Raw genomic sequence first — 25,758 nt, 5'->3', positions numbered from 1 at the left:
TTTTCTGATATTCAGACTAATTTTTTCAGAACAGCACATAGGCATACATACAGCACCTAGCATGGCTACGTCCTGAGCACGCTCTGCTTCCTTGAGTTTTATTATGGTACCAACGAATAAATTAACCTGCTAATAAAAAAAAACCCCAAACTCCCATTTCTCTTTTAGACCAGAGATAATTAAATTACACATTAGCTACAACGTAGCAGAACTCTCTGTTCCCCCTTGCTCTTTTCAGGTGTGTTTTAGCTTAGGTATAATCTGCATTTGGAATAGGCTAGAATAGAATAGAATAGAATAGTTCAGTTGAAAGGGACCAACTGGTATTTCTAATATCAAACAGTAACTTTACTGGAAAGTAAACACTTGGCTATGTTCAGTTAAGGAAACAGAAATACTCAACATATACAAAAGATGATTTTTTTTTTTTTCAGAGGGTAAAATCTGCTGCTTCCCAAGTTCACCACTCGTACTTCAACAATGAAGTATTTCCAATGCAATTTGTTATTTTGCACTGTGATTGGCTATACCCTACGCTGAAAATTGGATAGCTAGATTGTAACACCATACTACAGCAGCAAGAACTTAAACCTTCTCATAGGCCACTCATTCCTAAAGCCTCAGATACTAAAACTGTAATTTCTGTGTCTGGACACTTGAATGTACTGGGAAAATTTAAGGCTGTCATCAGATGAGTATGCATATGCTGAGGCACTGCAGTATTTACTCTGAACTTCCTCTACAAAGCTTACGGTAACAAAATCATGGTCAAGAAATTGATAAACACATGTGAAGATCCTCACATGGACGGAGCAAACTGTGATTTGAATGTGCAATAAATGGTCAATAGGACTATGCCTTAGGATTGACTGCAATCAGCTATCATGATAAAACAAAAAATGACTTGCTGACACTAGGTTTTCATAAACATTGCTTAAGACATTAACTAACATGAATTATAATACAACTTTTTACAGTGTAAATATGGGTTGGAAGTCTTTCCATTTAATACTTGAAACAGACTTAATTATCAGGAGTGTGAGGCCATCAAAACGCCTCTGGTTCTGTTTCAGCACAAAGGGAGTGCCTCTGTCTGTTCGTTCTCATTACGCACTTCTGGTATGCTCCATCAAGACCCAGGAGATGTGAACAAACTAATAAAATTGTTCATCTTGGCTGTGGTTAGTAATGCAGTGAGCAAGAAAGTGAAGGTGGAGGGATGCTGCTTCTCTGCAGAGCAGTAAGATGTGACTATTTCTTTGCAAAAGGTGTCATGAGCTTTCATTTACTAATACAGTGACAGCTGTGAATTTAGCTATGGGTGGAAATGGTTTTTTTAAGAATACTTTTATAACTTCACTTGGGAGGTTATTGTAATGACCCACCCTGTTTTTCTCAACCCTTAATCAGCTGACGATGGCAGCCTAAAAGACTTTTCCTCTGTTACAACTGTCTTGATCATGTCTGGATTTTTCTTCTGGCAAGCTGATTTCCTACAAATCTGTACAAATTCTGTATGTTTTCTTCAATCTGATAAGAGGAACAGATCACAAGCCACTTTATTAAGAAAGTAGGGATAATTATTCTCAGAGGATAATTATAAAGTGGGGAAACTGAAGAACAGCAACATGAAGTAACTTGACCCAGTTCTCCTGGAGAACAGTGGCAGAGCTGGAGACAGGTGATAGCTCTCACGGGCCTCGATCCTTTCATCCTGCATCCCTGGGGTATCCCTTATGTGTGTAATGAGGCAGCTCAGGAATGTTGCAGTATCAGCCGTGGCCGTGAGATAAATCCCAAATCAAATGAAGAAAACCTCACGTGGGCACTGGGAGGGGATGAACCCATACTGCCAGACTCTGAAACCATTTTGGAGCCCACGGGCGAGCAGGGGCAGTGGGTACTACTGCCATGAATATTCCTGGCTACCACTGCACGCCAGCGATGTAAAGTTCTTTACTTACAAATCAAGACCTGTAAATAACAACAAGGAGAAAGGGATAAGTAATTCTTCCACCCTGTCAAGAACCACCTGCAATTTGACGCATTGACACACCTGAAAGCTGTTTCCGATTTTACGGGGAAACAGTTGGAAAAGCCTCAAAGTACTTCTTCTCTGCTCTAACTTGCACGCTACAAAGAGGAACGAGGATATTACGCAGCATTGCAGAATCAATAGTTATTGTGGAAATTATTGGTTTGATGTCAAGGCCAATTAGCTGCAAGTGAAATTAGCACATACCCTGTGCGGGAAGACAAGTACATGTTCTTCCCCAGATGGGAAAGATGTTGGCTATGAAGGGCCTCCATGCAGGTGTGCACAGAAACTTTGTAATTAGCGTCAGGTTTCCCAATGCTGAAAAACCTAATACCAGCTTCTTCTCTCGGCACACGAGAGTCTGCAGCAATGACCTCATCTGTTCTGTAGATGGAACAAACTGAGAGTGGACAAACCTGCAGACCGGACTGACCCTTTGCATTTGGATTTTACACCTGAGAAAGGCTATACTTGGCCAACCCAACTACTCTCCCCATGTCAGAGAACCATGTTGGCTGAGGTCAACTCAAAACACCATCTTATCCCTACACCGTCCCACTATTGCCCAGACTTGCACCAACAGAAATTTTATTCCATGTCGCAGCTAGAATTTACTGCATTTCATGGACTAATCTATGCTATGCCTGGTTTGGCTACTGAGAAAGAGCTCAACACCTGAGACTAAGTCCTGCTGGAGGATTAAGTGCTTTAGAGGAGAAGATAACTATAGATGCAGGAGTAAGTAACATGCAAAGTTTGTCATACTAAAGGAAATTGGCTGCACAAATTTTATTAAACTTTAAAGATCCAAAAGAAGCAAGACAAAGGAGCTAGCTTTCAGGACCTCCATTCAAGGTGGTGTAAAACTGAATGTTTGTGCAGCACCATAACCCACACTTTGAATCTCACCCTGGGAGCAGCCAGCCCTGAAGAAGACCTTGCAGAGGCCAGGAGGGTGAGAGCCCAGGCAGGAAGGCAGCCCCAGGGCCACGCCGGCTCTCCCTGCGTACCCCTTCTGCTTCTCCTCCGGACCTCGACTCGCCTGCCAAGCCAACCACCCCCACCACCCCACATTCACAAAACCAGTTCCTCAGTTCAGCAGGGAGCTGGCACCCGTCACCGCCGTCACTGAGCAACACGGCACAAACACCACCACGCAGAAAGGCTCCTGCAACGCTGCAGGCTGAAGTCAGCTTCCTGCACCCGGCTGGAGGCTGCCTGCCCCACGCAAGACCTGTCCACCCCTGTCTACTGCTGAGACCTCTGCACAGCAGCAGCTCGACTGATTCTGTCCATAAAAGGCTTTCAGGGCCAAAGGGGACTTTTTCTTCTGGGTTATTAAAGCAAGTAAGATGCACCGAGTTGCTTTGCAGCCTGCGATCTGCGTGTGATCGCTGTAGTCCCTTTGAAATACAATAAACAGTAGAGTAAGCCTTGGCTCACATGTCGTCTTTTGTGCTACGGTGCGTTACCTTTTGGTGGGCAACAGATCTCAAAGATGTTCATGTGAACTGCACTGACCCCTGAAATAAGGAGAGCTGCCCCGATGCACATTCGTGCACCGGAGGTGACAGTGTCTGCCAGTTGGGGACAGCATTTAGGTGAGGATGGAGGGGTACAACAGAATCCCCTGGACCTCCCGAACAACATGCAAAATGCCTTCACTGGGATAACTTGTGCAAATAATGTAATTTCCATGTATCCAGCAGTATGCTGTGAAATGCACTTGCAACAATTCCTCGGGATAGTTCCTCTGTTATTTTTTATTTTATTCTCGAATCAGCTCTGCTTCCGTTTTGCTGAAGTGAGGCACCGTTGTGGTGGTGGAAATGGAAAAAAATACTCACAGCTGTAGAAACACAGAGACAACTCAGCTCGGGTCCTCACTTATGTCCTGAGCTGCAAGACTCTCATAACTGAGATCTGTGGAAATCCCACCACACCAACACTCAGCAGCTACAGCAAAACCCTGACGCCTTTGTGCTTTACACTTTTGCAGAAACAGCCTTAGATTCTGGGGAGGTTCCGAAGCTGTGGCTAATACTGAAGTGAATGTACTAACGGTGCCATCCAGAGGTACTTGGGTGTAGCACACAGCTCTGTGTCAGCAAGGACTACTATACAAGTGAAAGAGAGGACCTATGCCTAACGTTATATATCAGACTTTAAACTAAACCCGCCGTAAAATAATTACATTTTCTGTTATTTTTTATTTATCTTGCCCATCAGCTTTCATGCACTTGTTTTTTTCCATCTCTCTCAATACTCACCATGTGTTTTGATTTTCCATGTATACTAAATCAGTCACTCTTAAAAATATATACATCTCTGACCTCTCTTGGCAAACAAGAGCTATGTCATTTTGCTCGCAATTGCTAACAACAGGACTGGCACCACATGCTCAATTTAGAAAGACACTCATCTGTATTTCACTGCCATACAATAGTACATGATTTCAGACAACAGCAACCACACACTGAAACAGGAAACGTAACAATGGAAAACAATCTTTTTTCCCCATCTAGAACAGCTGATGACTCCCTTTCAGCTGTGAAATCATGACTCAAACTTGATACAAGAAAATGTTTTCCCAGCATAGAATTATACATATTTATGTGTGTGTATATACAGTTTATGTCAGTTGCCTGAACAGTTTGGATGCAGCATCACCTGTGGCATATTTTATGATGGGCAAAGTACGTCACAGGAGATACTTGTTCAGTAGCAAAGGTACCTCCTTCACTGACACCTGTATCTGTGTGACAATAAAATGTGGATTCACAAAGTGATCCCATTAATATCAGGGTAAAATCAATCGTTGAATCCTCATTTTCTCCTTTAGGAAATTAATGGGATTACACAGATTACAGACAAATAATCCCAACAGCACAAACTATATACTTACTTTTTTAATCTTTTGGATTTTTTGAGCTTTATTCCGATAGATAACTGATTTTGAGGTGTACTATCTTAGAGATGCAAAAATACACAAAATACAATACACTTGTAACTTGTCTTTTTTTTCTCAGAAACCATCACTTACTGGTCCATTAGAATTAAGGCACTGGGTATTATTTTCTCACCTTACACAAACTAAAAGGAAAATTGCGAAACAGATTGACTAGAAAACTAACAAAATAACTTTTCAGATAGTCTATGGCAAGAACCATTCTCCCTTGCTGCATCCCTCCCAAACTGGATCCTTCTTTTACAGTCTCAGTATTTGAAAAGCAAGAAAAACTGTAAAAATATAAAATATGTCAAATGACAGATGGTCATACTACAAAGAGGCATGGTTATGGTTAAGAGGAGATTTTGAGTGTTATGGAATCCAAACTTTAAATGTAGGGACTGATGTCTGCACTGCATTTGGAGAGTCACCTTGAGCTGACCTCAAACCCGACCTGGCCTGAGCATCACATGATGGCTTCATTTTCTACCAGTCAACCCTGGACCATGCCCTGTTTATAACTCCACTCAGGTCTCCTATCAGCAGCTGCAGGGAGGTAGCTCTTGGGTCAATGAAAGCACAGGATCATGGAGACACCTGCCTGGAGAAGGACTTGAGGGGTCATTTGAAAGAGATGAGTGAGCCTGCAGAAGCCTGCTCTCCGGTAAAACAAGTAGAGAAACAGCTCTCGCATTTCAGACATCTCAGCGCTGAATACATGTCTGGAGGAAATAGCAGGCATATGGAGTCCTTCATAAAGCTGTGAGATATGACCCACAGAGATCACTGAGTCGTCAGTCTAATTTTATAATCTTAACCCTGCTAGAAGTTTCAGACACGTCTTATATCAAGTGTACAACACTTTCACGCAGCAGCAAAAAAAATAAAATAAGCAAAACCCAAGAAACGCACCAGTTCTATGTACTGTGATGAAAAAATTATAGCAGTAATTTAACAGAAAATATTTCTTTAAAAGATCAAAGACAACACGTCTTCCCCTTCCTGCCACTTTCATACACACAGTGTTTTCCCAAATTGTGTTTTGCAAATGAAAATGTCATCATCCACCCAAGCCTAACTGCTGTACAAGGAGGTGTTTGTTCAGACAACAAAAGGAGGCGTACACTGACAGCAAATTTGTGCCACCAACGGAAAAAGATCTGGAAAAGGCATGGAAAAAATCTGGTCCTGTGCATTCGCTTTGAATGTGTACCAGGTTCCAAACTGTAACTCCTTTTCTTTCAGAAATTAATGTGTTGTAAGGAAATCAGAGTGCAGTGTCATTTGGCAGAAAGGTAAATACAAAAATCATTACCTACGGTTACTTCCCTTCTTTCCACGATTGCCCCCATGGAGCGCAGGGTGTAGAGTGTACACTGACCTGTACTTCCCTGTCCGCACTTGCAGAGCTCTCATACCACACCGCTGGGCACCTCCTACATCATTCACAATATCATCTCCAATCATGATGGCCTGTCAAAGCAATGAAATACAGAAAAACTGGTGTCAGGTGAATTTTATTTCCGCCATACGTCACACTCCTTTGACATAACAAACAGCTTGATTTGATGTTTAATACTGCCATCAGACAAATTAAACAAGATAATATTGTCATCGTATTGATTAAAAGTCATTCTACCTTGAATGTAATTCATGCTATAGCTCGTCGAGCAATGTACTAGTGCAGTACACATCTCTCCAATTTGTAATCAATCACAAAAATCAAAGTGATTTGGCACAGTTCAAAGAAAATGCTGAATTTTATTAAGTTAGTCCTATTCTGTTCCTAATGCTGCACTTACGTTATGCTCCATGCAGTTTAAATTAAGCTTAACTTTTTAAGCATTTCCTTAAAATTGGTATTCTAAAAGCCAGTCAAAAGCTTAAGCTTGTGATCACTGAGATGTGTAACTTCGCAGAGCTTGATCCCAACCCCTGCTCAGGTTGATACAGAAATTTGGAAAATCACTGTAAAAACTAATTTATTATTTTTGCACAATATGATATGATATGTACAGGCCTAGCACGGTTTGCATTACAGTCAGCTTAAGTACATGCAAATACCAATAAACTCAGTTGAGTAGATTACAAAAAAAAAATGTAACTGAGGAAAGACCTTCTGGCTGTGTCTGATGAAAATGTGTAGCATGCATGCTCACTTCAGAGTTCCTATCTTTAACAAAGAAAGATCTTTGTTAAATTGAAGCTTATCAACCAAGAGGTCTTTCTCATTAACAACTGCACCTTCAAAATTTCAAGTGCTTATTACCATCCTGCATTAAAAATTATTACATTTATTTTATTCTTCAAATTTAAAACTAGTTGGGGGGGCTCATTTTATAGTTTCAGCAAAACCCAGCATATACACAAAACAGTAATCTTCAATTAATAAGCAAAAAATCAGCTTTCAACCTTCCAAAGGCATTCTGGATTACTCTGAAGAGAACAGAGGCAGCACCTAAAACTGGGGAAACACACCAGCTTTGAAAATACGTAATCTAGTTTATCTATCCAATTTTAAAGTGTGCTTTTGCACCTTCTGTATCAAAGTTGAATTTTATCTAAAATACATTAGTTAGTTGCATCTTTAGCCACTTGATCTTCATCTTGTTGACTTAGCCTCCTGCTTCATAAACATAACTGCCAGGCTTTCTCGAAAGTGGCACCTTGCAACTCCAGAAATTCCTGCCTGAATTCCCATTCCTTCCAAGTACTTTTGATTATTTTCACATCTGCACATCAGATACATGGAGTCCCTATGCAAAGTGTTTCTTTTCTTACTAAAGAAATTGCCCTTATATTTTGTGTGGTTTGAGCTTTTTCTAGGGTCTGTCATGATGGGTCCTTGTCCCACATATGGGCTTGGGAGGTTAAAGGCGTGTTTGCAAGGGCACCAGGATTGCCTTAGATGGGTTACTGAGAGCAGCACCAAGGGAGACTCTGCTGGGCACGGACAGAAAGCCAACCCAGCATTTTTCCATCTGTGGAGAACTGATAAATAGGCCCTTGCCAGAGAGGTCATGGGAACGAGGTGCACATGGCAGAAGCAGGGATCGGCTTCTCCAGAAGCAGCAATCTACAGGAATGCTGAGTCTTTTCATACAGCTGGCTGCAGCTTTAAGGTCGAAACCATACAGAAAGTCTGTGTTGCAGGAGCCATTCCAGTTACCAGTTCTACCTAATATAAAATCCTCTTCTTCCTTTGCCTTCACATGGAAGCATGTCTTTTTTACATAGCATGCAACCGTACAAGAGCCAGTTCATCTTCTGTGTCACCCACACTTTGGTTCCCACTCTGTAAGCAGTCTGCTGGGCAGGACTAAATCATACATATTGAAGAAGTCTAAAAATACTAAAGCTCCAGAGCTATTTTTATTAATAATCTAACTACCACAGAATCTTCTCCCACTTATTACATAGCATGTAAAGGAAATCTCAGGATATACCTAAAGCTGCAAATGAACAGAAGATTTTCTGAGAGCATTCATAAACCAAACTGAGCTATCAACACGTATATCTGGAACAGCTTCAGCTGATAAAAACTAAATCCTCTTTTGAGTAACGCATCAGGTGCGGTGTGCAAGATTATATAGACTAGTTACCAGCCCAGTCTATCTTCCATGTTGTTTTTTAATACTGTTCACGTGAGGGATGATCATCTTCCCTCAGGTGATGGGATGTAATAGGATGCCCTCTCAAGTCAAGGCTCATTTGTCTGGTACCACACTGAAGTAGTTTATTTTGAAACAGTTTATACATGCCCACCCGTGCTTCATTCTGCCTAGAAGAATCACCGCTGTGGCTAGGCTTTGAGAGCTCCTTTAAGGAGCAGAAAAACATAAGGACTTGTGACAAAAGGGTCAGAGCTGGGGAGAACATACCCACAGGGAAGGAGCAGCAGCAGGCTTTGGGACAGGTAGCTCTGCCTTTCCAGCTCTCTGCTCACAAACCGCTTCAAAGCCACCAGACAATGGAGGGCTCAGTCTTTTCTACCCTTTCATTATTGGACTGTTTACCTTATCCACTCTGCTCATGGAAACGCGTGCGTTCCTAATAAGATGCCTTCCTTGTAGACAGTTCACCTTTCCTTACCACTCCTCCAAACAAGCAATCCAGTATGAAATGGGGAGAAAATGATGGGCTAATTTTAAGTAATTAATAAATAAAGCATGTATAGACAAATGAGAAAACACAATAATCCCACTGTTACCTGCAGAGCTGCAAAGAACCTGGCAACACTGCTCCCAGCCAACTACCATTACCAATTTCCCCCCCAGGCTGCTTTGAGATATTTAATCATTCTCAACCACTGGCTTTAATAGTTTATAATCCCCTCTTCTTATAAAATTCCTTCCAACACCTCCCGAGGGCAGACAGGGAACAGCTGCAGGGGGGACCCCAGGAGCAGACCTGCCCTCTGCCACCTGCACACCCTTGCTCAGCCTGAACCCAGACATTCAGGATGAGATTTCTGAATTAAAGCCAATTTCAGTCCTGGGTTCTCAAAACCCTAAAAATGAAATTCCTCTGAAAACAGGAAAGGGCAGAGCGGAACAGCCCACCAAGCACTCGCTTGTTTGTCAGGGCTGTATTTTACCCCATCCAGGTAAGTTTTCCTGCAAGATGCCCAGCAGCTCTCCAAGTGCAGCTGCAGATGAGCAGCGATGCCTGTCCGGGCCAGCTTGTGGCATACGCATACAAAAATGTACTCCGGCCCCCGGGGATTTCACAGATTTACTATCGGTGAAGGGCAATAATCACTAAAGGAGGAGCAATTACTCCCAAATCATTTAGGATTTAAAAAATCATTGGCAAGAAGATAGAGGTCAAAAGGTGCACTGTCAAGGGAAATAAAAAAACTCTACCTGTCAAACCTGGGTTTAACTTCCTCTCTGACTGCAATATGGTAAGAACAGAGAGAAAGATATAAAACTGAAAGGTCACATACCCACTGAAAGCAAGAATTAAAAGATCCCCATTCGTGTTCACATTTTACACAGGGATCACACCATTAATCTGCTCAATTATTCTGCGGAAGTTACTTTTCTTAGATTGGCTAAATATTTACTAAAAAGAAGGGCAAAAATGCAGTGAGTCAGTCTCTCTGGTTTTAAGACAAATCATCAAAGAACTAAGATGGGTGTCATTTATATTTTCCTAAACCATATGGCTGGTGAGAGATGGTGTGCGTGGTTGTACACATCCAGTAAATAAAGCACACGTGTGCCAAAGCAGAGTGAAACCACTGCTCTTGAAGAGCCCCCATCAAACTCAACCCAGATGGGCAGTGATAACGGAGGAGATGAACATGACCTCCAAGAATTTGGGGGTGGGAAGGCACAATATAATCCCCACTGGACAAACGTCTGTGGCACAGAGATCACCATCACGGTCAGCAATCCTACTGGTGTTGTCAGAGCCACAGACCCAGAGCTGAATGGAGGTGGGGACTGACTCCTCTTTTACCCACAGACCCAGAGCTGAATGGAGGTGGGGACTGACTCCTCTTTTACCCACAGAAGCAGCCAACACTAATAAGCTTTCAGAGATGCTGGTAGGGTGGTGAATGGGAACCTTGCGTATCTTTTCCCTGCAAACAGAGTTTTAGTATTCACTAAAATCACAGAAAAATGTTTTATCAGAAAAAGAATCATGGAGTAAGAAAATGAATGAGGCAGAAAGACAACAATTTCTGTACTACCTAGCTATGCTTGTGTTGCAATGCAGTGTTTACTAGGACAAGCTCAGGTACAATATTTCAGAGGCTGAAGTCTATGGAAGATGCAGAGAGATGCACAAAAGGAAGTGTGCTAACTTCAACGGAATATTTAACACAGTGAATGCTTCTACAGTCAAACATATTTATGCCTAAACAGATTTTTGCTACAGGCTTAATAACCTTAATCAAGCTAAATGTGCCAGGGACATGAGGAAATAAAGCTTACATACAAAATCTTGATTAATGTATTAAACTTCTTTACACAAGAAATACGATGCATTTACTTTTCTCCCTATTCTCCTTGGCCCATATTATTGTTAATATGATATATTATATGATCCCATATTATTGTTAATTATGTTTCTGTCTCAGAACTACTGGCTGTGCAAACATCAAACACACAGAGGGCGTCACATGTGGCCTCTGATCTGGGAGAAAGTGTACAACAAGGCAGGTGAAACAAAGAAATACATTAAACCTCCAGGGCAGATTTCCAAAGGCTGCAGGGCCAGCCAGGTTTCAATAAGCTTTCAGCAGGACTTGAAGCTTCACTTGGGCACTTAACTCTTCCATCTGACATGGAAAACCTTCCCCCGTCGTGGCCAGTGAGCAGGGAGGGGATGCCAGCACGGTACATGCCACTCTCGGGGTGACCTCCCTCTGCTCTCATGCGCCACTAACTCCCACCTGAGACTTGCAGGTGGCAGAAATGGGAATTGGTTAACTACCAGTAGTTTATGCACTCCAGTATGACCTGTCATAACTCCCATTAAAGCAGGACAATTTGCTACAGAGAGAACTTTTTATGATTATATAAAACTACCAGAACCTTAACATTATTTAGGTTTTATTGTAAAGCTGTAAAAATCATCCACTGTTACAGCTGCCTTAAAACACATGAATTAGGCATTTCAGTAACCTTTAAGATGTGTTATTCTTTGTCATATTACTGAATCGTAAGATAGGTCTGGTTACCTCTAAGAGGTTTAAATTTCCAATCTATTAAAGTAATACCGGCAATCTGTTATTTCTAGGCCATTGAGGAAAGGTTAAAATGAAAATTGGACTTTGGGGAGTTCCTCCTATTCTAAGTGCAGGTTGAAAACATCTCAGCAGCAGAAGGCAAAGTCAGGGTCTCGGTAAGAAGCAGTTATCAAGGGAAACGACTGGTGATAACTTTATTGATTAAAGCAGCTTGAGAAATTTAAGATTTGCCACTGTCTAGAATTACTGTGGTGAGACAGCTTTATTAAAAAGGTATTTTTCATTAAAAGTCAAGTGAAAGAAAATTGTAGTATGTTTTCAAAAGCACAGCTCATCTAAAATGGTTTAATGATGGTATGGATTAAATGCATTCCACAGGTGGAATAAATTATTGGCAAACATTTTATAAAAGTAAAGGCAAGTAAAACCAGTCCTTTTCACGTCATTACAAATGCAGAGAAGTATAGCTCATTCAGGAGACAGATTAAAATGTAATACAGTGCATTCATAAGGAACTCACTGCACTGCATATACTGAGTTAATATTATATGTGATGAACTAAAACAACCTACAAATTCTTCTCAAAAGAACATTAAGTTGCAAGGTCAAGCACTCAAAAGTTAAGAAAATCTGTCAGAATTAAGGTAGTTTGCTGCAATTTCTTCCTCCTACACATGTGCATCATGATCCAGGTTTTAACTCCAGCAGCATGGACTATTTTTTCCAATCATCATAGAATCATAGAATGGTTTGGATTGGAAGGGACCTTAAAGATCATCTGGTTCCAGCCCCCCTGCCATGGACAGGGACACCTTCCACTAGACCAGGTTGCTCAAAGCCCCATCCAACCTGGCCTAGTCAAAGCACGGAGTGACTGGTGCCATTATGCAGTGGTGTCTACTGTGCTCCTCCTTGGTTAGGCACATACTCCCTTCATCTCAAATCTCTCTGAATACAAAAAATTACACCTACAGACTAGACATATGACTACAACAAATTGATGGCATTTAACACTAGAAACTATACAGAAAAAAATCTGTGTCAAAATATGAAGTTAGTCACTAGTAGCACTATGAATATCTGGCAAATAGCAGAGAGTGAATAAATAGTAGTCTCTGCTGGGGACTATTACTGCTTTTCCATCCCCAAAACAAATCCTCTTGAAGTCGATAGGAACCACTCACCGAGGCTCACCCTATGCGACCATTTTTGCCAGCTTGGTGATGCATTATACCAAACTTTGTTCCCTGGAGCAAAGTTTTTGAGACAGAAGTTCTGGTGTCCTGTCGCATCCCTGTAATGATACCCTCCCTTGGTGCCAGGGGCTGACACGGTCTCAGCATACCGCGAGCTGGGCAAAACAGTGTCTGAGGACAACCGCACCATCCTGCCTATGGAAGAGGGCAAGCAATGCCACTACACAGGGCCACAAGGATAAAAAACCCCCCAAACCCCTCTTCCCTCCAACTCCTATGCATCGATCATTTATGACATAAGCAGAAAGGAAACACAAACCATGCCTCTGATTAGACAAACAGTATCCAAGGGCTCTGGTTTGTTTTTTTTTCTTTGTTCTTTTTTCCAGCCACTTCTTCAAATGCCACTCTGTGTCTCAAATGGATTTTTTGGTTTGTTGGTTGGATGAATGGATTGAATAATTGCCATGGCTGTGCCTGGGATATTATGTTCAGGCTGAGCTATCTTGTTACTAGGAAGATATTGACAAACTGAAGGGAGTACAGAAAAGAGCACCACAGCGGGTTAGCGTGCAGAGGGACCAAATCACAAGGGAAGCTGCTGAGAACTAAACACGCAGTTTTAGTAAGAGACAACTACTGCAATGATAACAAGTCTGGAGGTAATTGGAGGGAGAAAATATCCAGGAAGGCAAGCAGTTATTTTGGTTGTTACCTGGAATAAAACTAGAAATAAGGAGATGCAGTTTAAAAAGGAAGTATCCCAATGAATCTCAGAAAAAGCTGCCTGCCCACAAGACCTACTCGTCTGTGAGCACTGTCCCTAGTGTACTTACAGAAGCCCAGTTGTTTGGCTCACTGAAAACTACTCTGGACAAAACATTAATAAATGTGGAGCAGGGAACACTCCTGCACGGGGAAGGAGATAGATTAGATGGCCTACTAGGTCTTTTCCATCTCTCCACTCTATAATAAAGTAAAACCCAAGCACATACTGAATTACAGGGCCATAATTTCATCTCCAGGCTCTAGGGAACTACAAGCCACCCAAACTTCACTCCTGTTGTTTATAATGTCACCAGAACCTCCTGATGGAATTATTACGTTGTAATTCACTGCTGTCTGTGAGTCATCTCATACTCATCCTGATGTCCTGTGTGACATAACAACAAATCAATAAAGAGGATCTGGCCACAACTACAGAGCAGAGAAAAAAATGGGCTGTACTAAGTAAGCAGGGAGCATCGCACGTTCAGCGTGTTTCTGGAAAGCTTGATGAATCCAATAACACAGGAGGAATTTTGGGATCAGTAAGTGCTTCCCATTCACCTAAATTAGAAAATATTTTATTTCTGCCTTTCCCTTTTATTAAAAAAAGGTAGTGTGACACCAAAGGAAATAAATAACATTTTGGCTGCAATTCCACCATGCCGCAGCCTCCAGTCACCAAGCGGACTACCATGCATTGGGGCACCTCTCACCTTGTGAGGCATATCATCTTCCATAATTCCTTGGGAAACCTAACTTTTATTCTTTTGTATTGTTTTCTTTAGCCTCCAAGTAAAGGAATTTCACAACAGAAGTGCATGTTCTTTTGAACTATAAGGTTTGGGAGGAAGGTGAACAAGAAAGCACAACACAAGAGTACAAGTAGAAGGAGCAACCACAGTAGAGAATGGAGAGATGGAAGACTCTAAATTGGGTAGAGGTATGGAGGGCACAAGTCAGAACAAAGAGGGACACAGGGAATGAAAAGGGAAATAGCAGGCAATCAAAAATAACCCTCAAAAAAGCAGAGAAAATAATGTCATGCCTTTCAGGAGAGTAGGAAGTAAGAACAAGGCAGAGGAAATTCAACAAGTCCCCACCTGCTAGCATTTACCCTCTTGGCTGTCAGTTCTCTTTTGTCTACTTCACATTATTTGATAGAACAGGCAAACATGGGTCTTCTTCCCTCTGAAGCATTTTTTCAACAATTTTTTCTTTTCCTTTTTGAGTAATTCATAGGAAGATCCTGAATATAAATATTTCTCTGCCCCATGTATAACACATTGGGTTTGGAAAAAACGTTTGTGTATCCACCCCAAGTTTACCATGTCCCCCTGGCCACATTCCCTTCAACCTCTTCTACAACTTCCTGTGAAAGACAGCAAACCAGAAAAAATGCATCAGTGGGCATAACTATATGGCACAGCCAGTGGTCACAGCATCAGAAACCTTACCTGCTGTGGAGGAACTCCCATTTCTGCTAAGGCTGACTCAAAAAACATTTTTGCTGGTTTTCCCACTACCTCAGCTTGAACATCACAAGCATACTGGAAAAAAAGAAAAGAGAGACACACACAAAAAATGCTGATCAGAAAAAGATTTGTTCATCTCTAAGTCCAGTCAATTGTATAAAAAGTATGTGACTATTGATTTTTGCCCTTAAATAACACAATGGATTAGCAGGTGAAGGTCAATATCAGAGCATTTGGATAACAGAAGCATTTTATGTCCTCTGGCAGGAGAGAAAGTCCTCCTGAAACATGTCAGGTTACAAATCTGTTACTTTCTCTATCATGAGAGCAGTCTTCAGACTCAGTTCTAGTATTGCTCATTTTTGTCAGGGCATCACTCTCAAAGAAGTAGCAAATATCCTTCATATGAAATGATGAAAAGTACTGAAGTGCCTTAAGAGATGTAGAGGGTTTCTTCAACCATCTGGCATATTTTTAATGGTTCAGGTGACCAGCCTGAGCTGAAAAGCTTTATTCTCCTGCAACTAAATATCAGTAGCATGCTGAAAAAATGGAATAAATAAGGTCTTTCTAGCTTGTTCCTATACAACTAGAAGCCTGAACTTATTTTGGGAGGCAAAAGCTCTCCCCAAAACTCACATGGATACAAACGAATGTGCAGCAAGCATACATTATATCTGCTATCTTCTGTACTTGTATACTCCCCTACTTTGCTTTAGTCTCTGCATTCATTCTGCATTTATTTTTTTATATCTCTGCAAGCCTCTAAAAGGGAGCATAATGATTCTCTCCTTCTCTCACCTTTAGGTTGGCTTATCTGTGGGTTCCAGTTCTGCACTGATTTAATCAGGCTTAAAAACAGGATTGCACTTAAGTGTCTTGCTGAATAAAGGCCTTTTGCTGTAAAGCGCAAGGGCTACGTTAACAATACTACACCAAACATAAAACGGACCTTCAGTTTTTCTTGGGTTTCTTGCAGACAATATTCCGTGTTTTTCTTTTCTGACTCCTTCTTGCAAGGACCTCACTTCCAATAAAGGTACCACAATGGTAAAAGTTCACATTTTAAATAAAATTTAAAAAATGAACGAAGCCAGAAAACAAATGAATCCACCCGTCTTTAGAATGCAGCAGATGAGTTTCAATCTGTGGAAACTTCCTCCACCAAGGTGAGTAATTACAGAAGACGACCCATATTTATACCAGTTACCCTTTTAACAAGGTGCACAGAGCGAGTAAGCATAATGCAAGCTATAAAATACCTCTAATGCCTTCATATATGCTCCAACATCAAGTTTCAGACCATCGGTTTCTTTATAGTAGCGTCTGGAAATGAAAGTGATAAAGTTCCAATGAAATGGCAGTTAAATACAAAGAAACCACATTTTATTATTTCTGTGCCTATATAGATGTCCATATGGCTGCAACAAAAAGTCAAGTCATCATAAACTCTGGAGCCTTAATTTAACACCAGGAATTAAGTAAAAGACAGGCTCAGTACTGTGCAATGCTGGGGAAAAGACCACAGACCGGATGCCCATCTGGCATCTGGGACGCAACTCCACTGGTTCAAAGGGATTTCAACTAACTTATATCAAGGATGAACTCGGCCTGTATTTTATTGCACAGAGTACTAGCTGCTTGCAAAGGACAGCAGTTACATTGCTCTTCCTTTAATCAGTGATGGAGACCCGTTGGCAGATACAAGATGAGGGCTGGCACCAACCAGCAGCTGTAACACCTTCTTCAGTATATCTGGAAAGGGACCCCAAACAGTTGACCATCATTGCTTGTCACCAGCCTCCCACATGAGGAAAGGCAGGGCACTGCTTATCAGGACTAAGAAAGCCGTTCAAGCTAAATTTTGTTCCTTCTAAAAATGTTCCTATTGCCATGAAGCTCATAAGATTAGTTAGAATCTTTACAGCGTTTTTCTGGAATAGCAATTCACATTAAGGCAGGTCTTCCAAGCTCTCCTGATCAGAGCAAAGACAGGTTTCTATATGACAGGAAAAAAAGGTAGGATGAGCAGCCAGTTAAGATTTTATGCCTTATCCTTCTGCCATTTTCGATTATTCAGCACAGCCTCCCTTTAAAATGACCACTTGACCTTTGCTAGAACAGCCATTAACCTTCTATAGTCTAGCGTAAACAGCTTAATTTTCTGACAGTGGCATGACAGAAGAAATTACAAAGCCAATTCCCACTCTCAGCCCAAAACAGATGCTAAATGTAAATCACTCCATTTTCAGGAGGAGGGCATTCTGCTTCAGTGACTCTGACACTTTCGTTTTCTATGGAATAAACTAAAACTTCAACCAAAATCAACCTACTTGCCCAGGGTAGGCACCTTGTTAAGGTCCACCCAATTACACTGATTCTGCATGTTAAAAACAAAGCTGGCTTGTGGCTGGTTTTTGTATGTGGCCCTTTGCATCAACAAGGCTTTTCTAGTTAGGTGAACAGTTAATCCAATTTATAATCTCCCTTCCTCAAGTCAGAGAACTTACCTACCAGAGCAACTCATTCAGAACTCAGGTTCACATTACCTAAATGATCAATCATTAAAAAAAAATACGCTCATGGTGAAAACTGAGCTCAGAATATCCAAAAAAATCTATATTTTTAAATGAAAAATAGCATTTAAAAAAACCCCCAAAATCAGCAAGTCAGTTTTAGAGCTGTCTACATCAATGAATGACCAAATAAATAAATACTTTTATATGCACAGGGTACAAAGGCATTTTTGCATTGATCACGTTGCAAGTCTTAAACAAAGGTTGATTCTGTATTTCATTTTGAAAGATGGTATTACATAACACAGAACTTGGTTATTTTACGTACATTAGCCATTCTGCTGTTGGTTCAACATTTTCTTCTTGTCCTTCTAACTGAGAAACAGTAAGGATTTTTTGCCCATGTTGTAGGATCAGAGCGTGAGTGTCAGGTAAGGCAACACAATGGATTTAACTGTTCCTTCCCGCTGATAAGTTCTACTCAACTGGATCAATAACCACAAACTAAGAAGGGTTTTCATGCCCATTACGGTCTATTGAACCACTGAAAAAAAGTTGTCACTACAGTTTCCTCAAGCTAAACATGCATAGTCTTTTTTAAGCCCATACATCGCACAACAGATAAGAATAACTCCTTCAAGGCCTTTGGGATTTGTCATTACTCGGTGCTGGCATTAATAACCTCCTGTTTAAAAACTCAGACTACATCTAACTGAATTGTTTTTAGGAAAACATTCAAAATCCCTGACTGGATTTTACCAGCATGTGAAAGCAGGAAGTTAGAATTTACCTTTAATGTTCAGAGAACAATTAAAAATGTCTTTTGATGTTCAAACTATCAAAAGAATTGATCTGTCGCTTCAAAAGCACAGTTGTGTTTGCAGGTCTTTGCCATACACACCAGCCCAGCCATTTCTCAGTATATCCTTGGGCTCTCCCCTTTGGTCTTTTTGGCCACCACACTTTACTCGCAGCCAGAGGAACATCTACCCCCATCTCCAACATAGTTCGGGTGGAGTTTGTGCATCTCAGCTACTTTGTTAAATTGGTGGGGTTTCTATAGTAGCAAATAAAAACTCTCCTGGCTTCTTATTCCTCATGTATAGCAATTCTCAAGCCACCAGCATGAAAGCATTCCCTTATGTATAACAGTTTCACACACACGAATCAACCTGCAGAGATGCTAATGCCAACTTTCAGAGACGGGATCTTTAAGTACCACTCAAATAGCAAGGAGTCATTTATGTCACACAGGCCATTAGTCACATCTAGTATCGCATCTCAGCTACTACAAACGTGGGCAGGATTCAAACCTGGAAGAAGAAACCTGGCTGACTATTGGCTGAAACAGGGAATTTTTGGACCACCTGATTGTCCTCACCATTAGTAACTTGAAGATGCTGGAAGATCAAACTGCATCACAAATCTACACCAAGAGCCCTTTATCCAAGCACGACCTCTTGGATTTTTTTTGTTTGGTTTGCATTTCTTTCACTATTAAAAATCATTTCTTTACAGTTCAGACAGGAACACATGGCTACACGCAGCAGTTAAACCAACAGTTCTCATCTCTGAGATCTTGCAGGGGCGGAGACAAAAAGACAAGCAGTGCCTATAATCCTACTGGCCTCTTGCAATACTCATTCACTTAGGACTTGCACACATCAAAATCCAAATTCTCCATGACCTCCATGGGTTTTTTAAGAGGATCTCAGACTTGCTCGTAAAGCAACAAAAGTCCTTTTCCTAGTGGCTTACAAAACTACAGCTATTTAGTAGTACTCCCACTGCCACCTGCAAACATGTGGATTGTTTCATCAAGGTCTAGCTCACACTTGAATGCTGACTTTGAAGGACTGGAGGCTGGCATTTGCTGTCCTTATACACCAGGGTGTCTCCAGGTTCTCTAAAAGCTGCTACAATTCCTCCTCAGAAGAGCAGCTACATCTCTCACCCTCTAGCAATCAATGAAATACATCCACACAACTGCTTAATTTGCACTGTCTACAGAAAAAAGATCACCAACAGCTGAAATTCGAGAGATGCCTCACCCACTGCTGTAGCAGCACAGAGACACTGTTGATGACTATTTTCAAAGTCAACTGGAGGATTCAGCATGGCAAGTTCAGTGGCTTCCAGTGCCCTTTGCAATCCTGCATCAGCACAGGGCTGAACTGTGGCTCATGGAGAGCATCCATACCACCTTCTTTTAGAGACATGTTTCAGTGTAATCACCTCAGTTTTCCCTTACACCCCTGGAAAGGCTATAAGTAAGTGACTCAGGACAGGAGGCCAAGATAGGTGACTGAATTACCCACTGAGGACTCTTCATTGACAGGTATCTGAGCACATCAGCCTCCCAGTCCAGACACATAGATTAACTGCTTAGAAATTGGTACTGTGAATGCCCACACCAATATCTGGCCTCCATTAAGTACAAAGACACCGGGGGAAATTAAAAAATACAGAGACTTGAAGAAGAAACAAGTGCTTAACTCACCCTCTTCCAAGGGAAATCAAAACAGGCTTCTCCATCCCAATCAGAACTCGGAAAGCTTCATTAAGGTTTGCATAGGTGAAGTTTTCTGCTGCATCTCCAATAACCACACAGTTTGGGTTTGCTTTATCAATTTCAGCAAATTCAGGGACGAGATCTACAGAAGGAGGGAAAAAAAAAAAAAAAATCCACAAATCCCTTACCATTTCAAATGCCATTGGAAGTGATGGTTTTCTCCCAGATTTGTGTTTCCTTTCATTTATTCCCCGACACATTAAAAAAAAAAAAAAATTAAAAAAAATCCAAGTCTCAATCAACTGTTCTTCAGACCCCTTCTGGTCCTGCCCAGATCCTGCTATTCATCTGTCCTACAACAAAGAGCCAAATAAACCATTTCCTACCCTTGCCTTAGCTCCCGTCACCCACGTCTCAGTTATATTTTAGCTCATTATACCCAAGCACCTAGACCCGAGACAAACTCCTGGGTAGCTGAATGAAAATGTGTAATAGCAAGGGCAGGATCCACCTCCTTTCTCTGTACCCACATCCTACAGAAGAAAACACTTTAAACTTAAAACCTCTGGCATGATAACAAAGACAATGTAATGTCTTACAGAAGACCTCGCCTATCTTCTAGTCTCTGTTATTAAGTAGCAGACTCCTCTGTGCACTTGCTGACCCTCAGCACAACTCTGTGCCTTCCCTGTACCACTGCCACAATTGAGATCTCGCTCAGGCCAGACCACTATGGTTTATTCCAGAGTCTCATGACTAAGGAAAAAGCTTTCCCTGTAGGAAAACAACAGCTGGGAGCTCTTCCCCCCCCAAGCTATGGGAATTCACTGCTCTATCGCAAACGCCCGCATCTCTCTGGGGTGTCCCTCTATGTCTCCCAGCATCTACTGCAGCGGTGTCCCACCGTTGTGCACAAGCAAGTGCGGCCTCAGGCTGCGCTCCTTCAAAATGCGGCAGGCTGCTGGTGCTGGGGCAGTGACTTCATCCACGGAGATGTCAAAGCCCATGCCCTGGAGCTTCTTCACAAACTTCTCCCGGGTCGCTTGGGTTTCGTTAGTGCAGAACCGCAGCTTCAGACCAGATGCTTTGATCCTGTTGAGTAATAGCAACAGACGGGTTAACCAGACATAGAAAAGGAGCTAAGAGTACCAGCTTTGCTGTCCCACTGAAGCCTCAGCATGCATCATGGCATCACCACCCCCAACTTGGATAATTACAGCAAAAATGCAAAGAGCATATTCCAGAACAGGAGCAGGATCCCTTACTGTGACCAAGACACATGTAAAATATTGATTCTGGGCACTACAGCTGCAATTTTCATGTGTAGACCCCCTGCCATAGCAGGTAACTGCCCTTCCGGAGCAGAGAGCTAAGCTGAATAGAACAGCACAGGTGATGCCCACCATCCCCAGAATACCACAGTCTGTCAGGCACACACTCCTCTACACATCAAAAAAACCCAAATCCAGTTCCTTTTCTTTAAACCGGTCCATGGATGTAATCACACATGACCTGAAGGCACTGCACAGCCATGAGTACAGTAGCTGGTGTGATACCACTGGCTATTAGCATTTTAACTTGGATTTTCACTTTTCCACTTCCTGATCACCTGCTGCAGTGATTAGCTGGAGGTAACAGCAAGGCTTTGCACTTCTGCAGACTCCAGGTAAGAAGCCAGCTAGCTGCAGTGATGCTTATATCAACACTGGGGTGGCTTCAGTTACATTCGTCATTTAATCTCTCATAAAACACCTGTGCTGTTAGTTCATGGGTAATCCTGAAAAATATGGTACTTCAACCGATTCATTAATAAATGTTTACAGGCAAATGGCTTCTCAAGGGAAGAAAACATGGCGCCAAGTGCCCAGAGCCAAGGACATGGTTCCTGTGGATTGGTACTCTGCAATCCCGTGCAAGTCCTCTGCCTCTGAGCGGCTTTATTTCCTGACCCAAGCTGTGGTGACCTACTGGGGATGTCACAAAAAGACCTATTCTCCAAGGATGAGTTGTCAGCTATTTGGAGAACCAATGTGTTTCAAAGCAGCCATGGAAAATCAGAAGCATTGAAAATGTATCACAATTTTTTTTTAAATATTTGCCAAAGGAAGGGACTGTCACTTAGCTCCTCAAATATATTAAAATGCCTAATTTTTGTCAATTTTAGTGTGAATTTGTACATAATTATCTTTGAGGACCTGAGCTCATACAGGTTTGGATACCTAGGTAGGTTCAGAGCTAGGCTTATAAATTCTTATTAAAATATTATTACTTTTCTTTGTGTTAGGATGAAAAAGGACTTCTCTGTTAGGAAAGCCCCTGCGCTGACTCTCATGACAACAAAACACACTGGGTTCCTTTTCTAGGGAAGATGATCCCAATCGGTTGGCGCAAACACCAAAACCACCTCGAGGTAATGCATCCGGTGACGAACTTTCCATCAAAGGATTCTTAGAAATCTGGTCCTGACCCAGAAAGCCCCTTCCGCTCATTAAAACTGCACGCCAGTGTCTTCTTCAGTAACGCTGGTGATTCATTTCTTTCTTATTATTTGTCTTTCCTAATCATAGGTATGTGAATTATCAATTACACTTAGTGGTTAATTGCCCTTCATAAAGATAGCTTTTCTATTTTAAATTAGGCAGTTAATATATTGTAACTAATAGCATCCACTTGTACATTATAAATATATCTTCATTGATTGGAGCAGTGAATGTGAGATTCACTCACAAGTTAATGAAGCAATTGAGTGAAGAAGTGCAGGGTGTACCCAGGGAATAATTATTGTTAATGAATTATGATGTGACCTTCTCAGAACAATGAACAATTGGTGTGACAGTGGGATGACAGTATTCCACATCTGTTATTCGAAACACGGTTTCAGCTGTAGTTAAAAAGCAAAGCAGTGTAATTTGGATACATAACAAACTTTAATAGAGTGTGCCGTGGTTAAAAAAATCTTATTCTAAATGCAAAGCCTATCTGCACACTCTTAGGAAAAAAATCCAATGATTCACGACTGCCTGGAAGCAGACATTTGTTGAGTAAGAATCTATTCTTTCTCTTCCTAAAGGTCAACGAAATGAATCCAGGAACAACACTAACCACCGACTTGCACAGACAAATAAGCACCCTCACGGGTCAGCTTGGTGAAAGCAAAGACTCAGTTTTCCTATACTACAAATTTAACCTCCTTCTCAGAATTTTAGATGAAAAACAGAGCTACATTTCTGAAAGGCTTGACGAAAGCAGAAGCAATATGGACACATCCTGGACTGCTTTACGCCTTCGTGGCCGCCAGCAATTACCACCTCAACAAATGAGCTCAGTAAATGCTTAGGATCAGGCAAGGATAGGCCCAGCCAGTCAGAAAATGGGAGTCCTCTGGTGAAACATGAAAAGGAGTCTCAAAAATATCCTGGAACACTAAACAAAAGAAAAATGATCAAGAACTCCAGAGAAGACTTATTTCTACAAAAATACCTTTTCAATGAAAAGCTACTTTCTCCTTCACAGTTAGCATCTCTAAAAAGCCCCTCTGCTAGCTCTCCGCCAAATTCTTGTACAGTACAGTCACACTCACCAGTACGTGCATGATTACACACACAATGGGACGAATCCACCCTTCGATGCTCAGCACGGGGACTGTTAGCGGAGCCTGCAGGCCAGCACACATCAGCAAACAACTATTAACTCAGAGCTTAAATAATTAGGGAGAGCTTTCAACAACAGCTCTACATGGGGGAAATCCTGGCTCTGCTCGTGTTTACAGCAAAACTCTCCTTCGGTTTTCATGGTCAGGTTTTGTACCAGGAGAAACTAAAAGAGATGGCTTGAAGGTCTCTGACAGAGGCGAGATGCTTCACACAGTGAGTCTATACTGCACTGGGGGCACGGCTGCTAAGCTGGCCAGCTTAACGGGAAACCTCGAGCTACTGAGCTGACCCAGCCACCAGCGTTCACATTTTAAGAAGCACGTGCAGAGCAAGTTACTGCAATTTCTAGTGCCGGCAAGTATGAGGATGTTAGGAGAAGAAAGAACAAAATCTGTAATGTGATGCTTTATAAGATAAAGAGCAAGGGATTAGATACCTGCAAGTACAGAAGAATGAGGCAACAGCAGATGAAATACACAACACACATTTTATCAAGATCTTGAGCATATTACAGATTTATCAGCATCTATATTACAGAAGCGCAGGCACACCCAGGAAACCCAGTCAATCAGAGCTTCAGCTGACTTTCATTCATCATGGCCGTGATAAAGATCCCACTCAAACTCCAGAAGCACCAGAAATCAATTCTGATTAGAGCGCAAGCCGAGCACACGGACAGGCAGCACTGCGCTCCATACTGCGGGGACTCTGCATGGTCCGGCTAGCTGCAGACATCCCAAGGTTGCCTCTCGCTCCCCGTTCGGGGCCATCAACAGGCTCACCGTCAGACAAATCCACTCTGTTTCCAACATGACTGCTCATACCACTCCTAATGCCCACGAACAGGAACGGGGGAACTTGAACTTCACCTGCGTGCGGGGAGCTAGGCGTGAAGGGAGAGAAGCTTCTGATTTTTCAGGGTGTCACAAATGGCAAACTCGGCTAAAAGCATCTCTGCAGAAAAAGAAACTTGTCAGAGCCCCTCTAGGGAGGACGGCAGAGCGCGCAGGGTAGCAGGGAACAGACGAAAAGTCCAATTGCACCCCTCCAGCTGTGTGCCACACAGGCTCCGCTGCCAGAGCTGGCTGTGCTGGCAGAGCAGGCACTGGTTGCCCGGGGAGCTGCCACGGCACACAGGCGCTGAAAGCAAAGGAACAAGTCACAAAAGAAACTTCCAAGCCCAAAATTATAAGCGGACAGATGAGCACTGAACTAACACACCAACAGGTGGGTAAGGAGATTTTTTTCTAAGCCTTACTAGAGGAGGCATTTAAACCCAGTCCAGACCGAAACAACCGCTCAGTTGCCAAAACAATCCCTAAATCTAGAACCAGGGTATCCACCTGGCTCTGGGCACACCATGAGCACACATATAGGGGAGAGATGGAAATGAGGTTTTTAATTTCAGCCCCGAGCTGCCCCTCACGCTACGCCAGCTCTTTGAACTGACCTTTACCTCGTTCTGCCGGAGCAGGACACGACGCTGAGTGACAATGTCCCACAATGCAATTACCGTGCGTCAGATGAGCCGGTCCCTTACAAATCACCTCGAACTTTACACATCTGCTGGCTGTCAGCATCTGCCAGGTTCACTCACCCGAAAATAATGAAAAAACTCTCATTATTGTTCCATAACAGGTAAAGTGTTAGGACAATTATTAGACATCCTGACTGACCTTGTGCAGACTTAACCAACCGCCCTTGCCAACCTTAACGGGCAGTCTTTGGGCGTATAAAACACAAAAACTCTTCTTTCAGATGATGTAAAGGTTGTGACACCCATAGGAAAAGAAATGGCTCCGGAATCTAAGCTGGAAGCCATCACTCCTTCTTAAATTCATTGTCCTGCACATGGCAGAAGCAACTAAGGACACGGCATAAGGCTAAACTTCAGACTTCCCATCTTTGACCACTCTCTTTTGCAGTGAGGGTTTTTCCTACCAGGGGAGC

General features: G+C 42.1%; 1 protein-coding gene across 2 annotated transcripts in view; it reads right to left on the bottom strand.

Moving 5' to 3' along the window:
* The window catches only part of LHPP (phospholysine phosphohistidine inorganic pyrophosphate phosphatase), a 90,741-nt gene that overhangs the window by 55,608 nt on the left and 9,375 nt on the right, over positions 1 to 25,758 (bottom strand). For both annotated transcript variants that reach the window (XR_008237030.1, XM_052800113.1), the window contains exons 2-6: positions 21,060 to 21,247; positions 20,144 to 20,297; positions 16,390 to 16,453; positions 15,110 to 15,202; positions 6,370 to 6,461 (exon numbers count right to left, since the gene is read on the bottom strand). Coding sequence is in view for 1 of the 2 variants with exons in the window: in XM_052800113.1 (XP_052656073.1) it covers positions 6,370 to 6,461; positions 15,110 to 15,202; positions 16,390 to 16,453; positions 20,144 to 20,297; positions 21,060 to 21,247 (591 nt within the window). In the remaining variant the exon portion in view is untranslated. The remainder of the gene's footprint in view (positions 1 to 6,369; positions 6,462 to 15,109; positions 15,203 to 16,389; positions 16,454 to 20,143; positions 20,298 to 21,059; positions 21,248 to 25,758) is intronic.

Source organism: Harpia harpyja, chromosome 10 (genome assembly GCF_026419915.1).
Source record: "Harpia harpyja isolate bHarHar1 chromosome 10, bHarHar1 primary haplotype, whole genome shotgun sequence".
NCBI classification, from domain to species: Eukaryota; Metazoa; Chordata; class Aves; order Accipitriformes; family Accipitridae; genus Harpia; species Harpia harpyja.
Note: the sequence above shows the minus strand (reverse complement) of the source record. Positions and strands in the feature narration are given on the sequence as shown.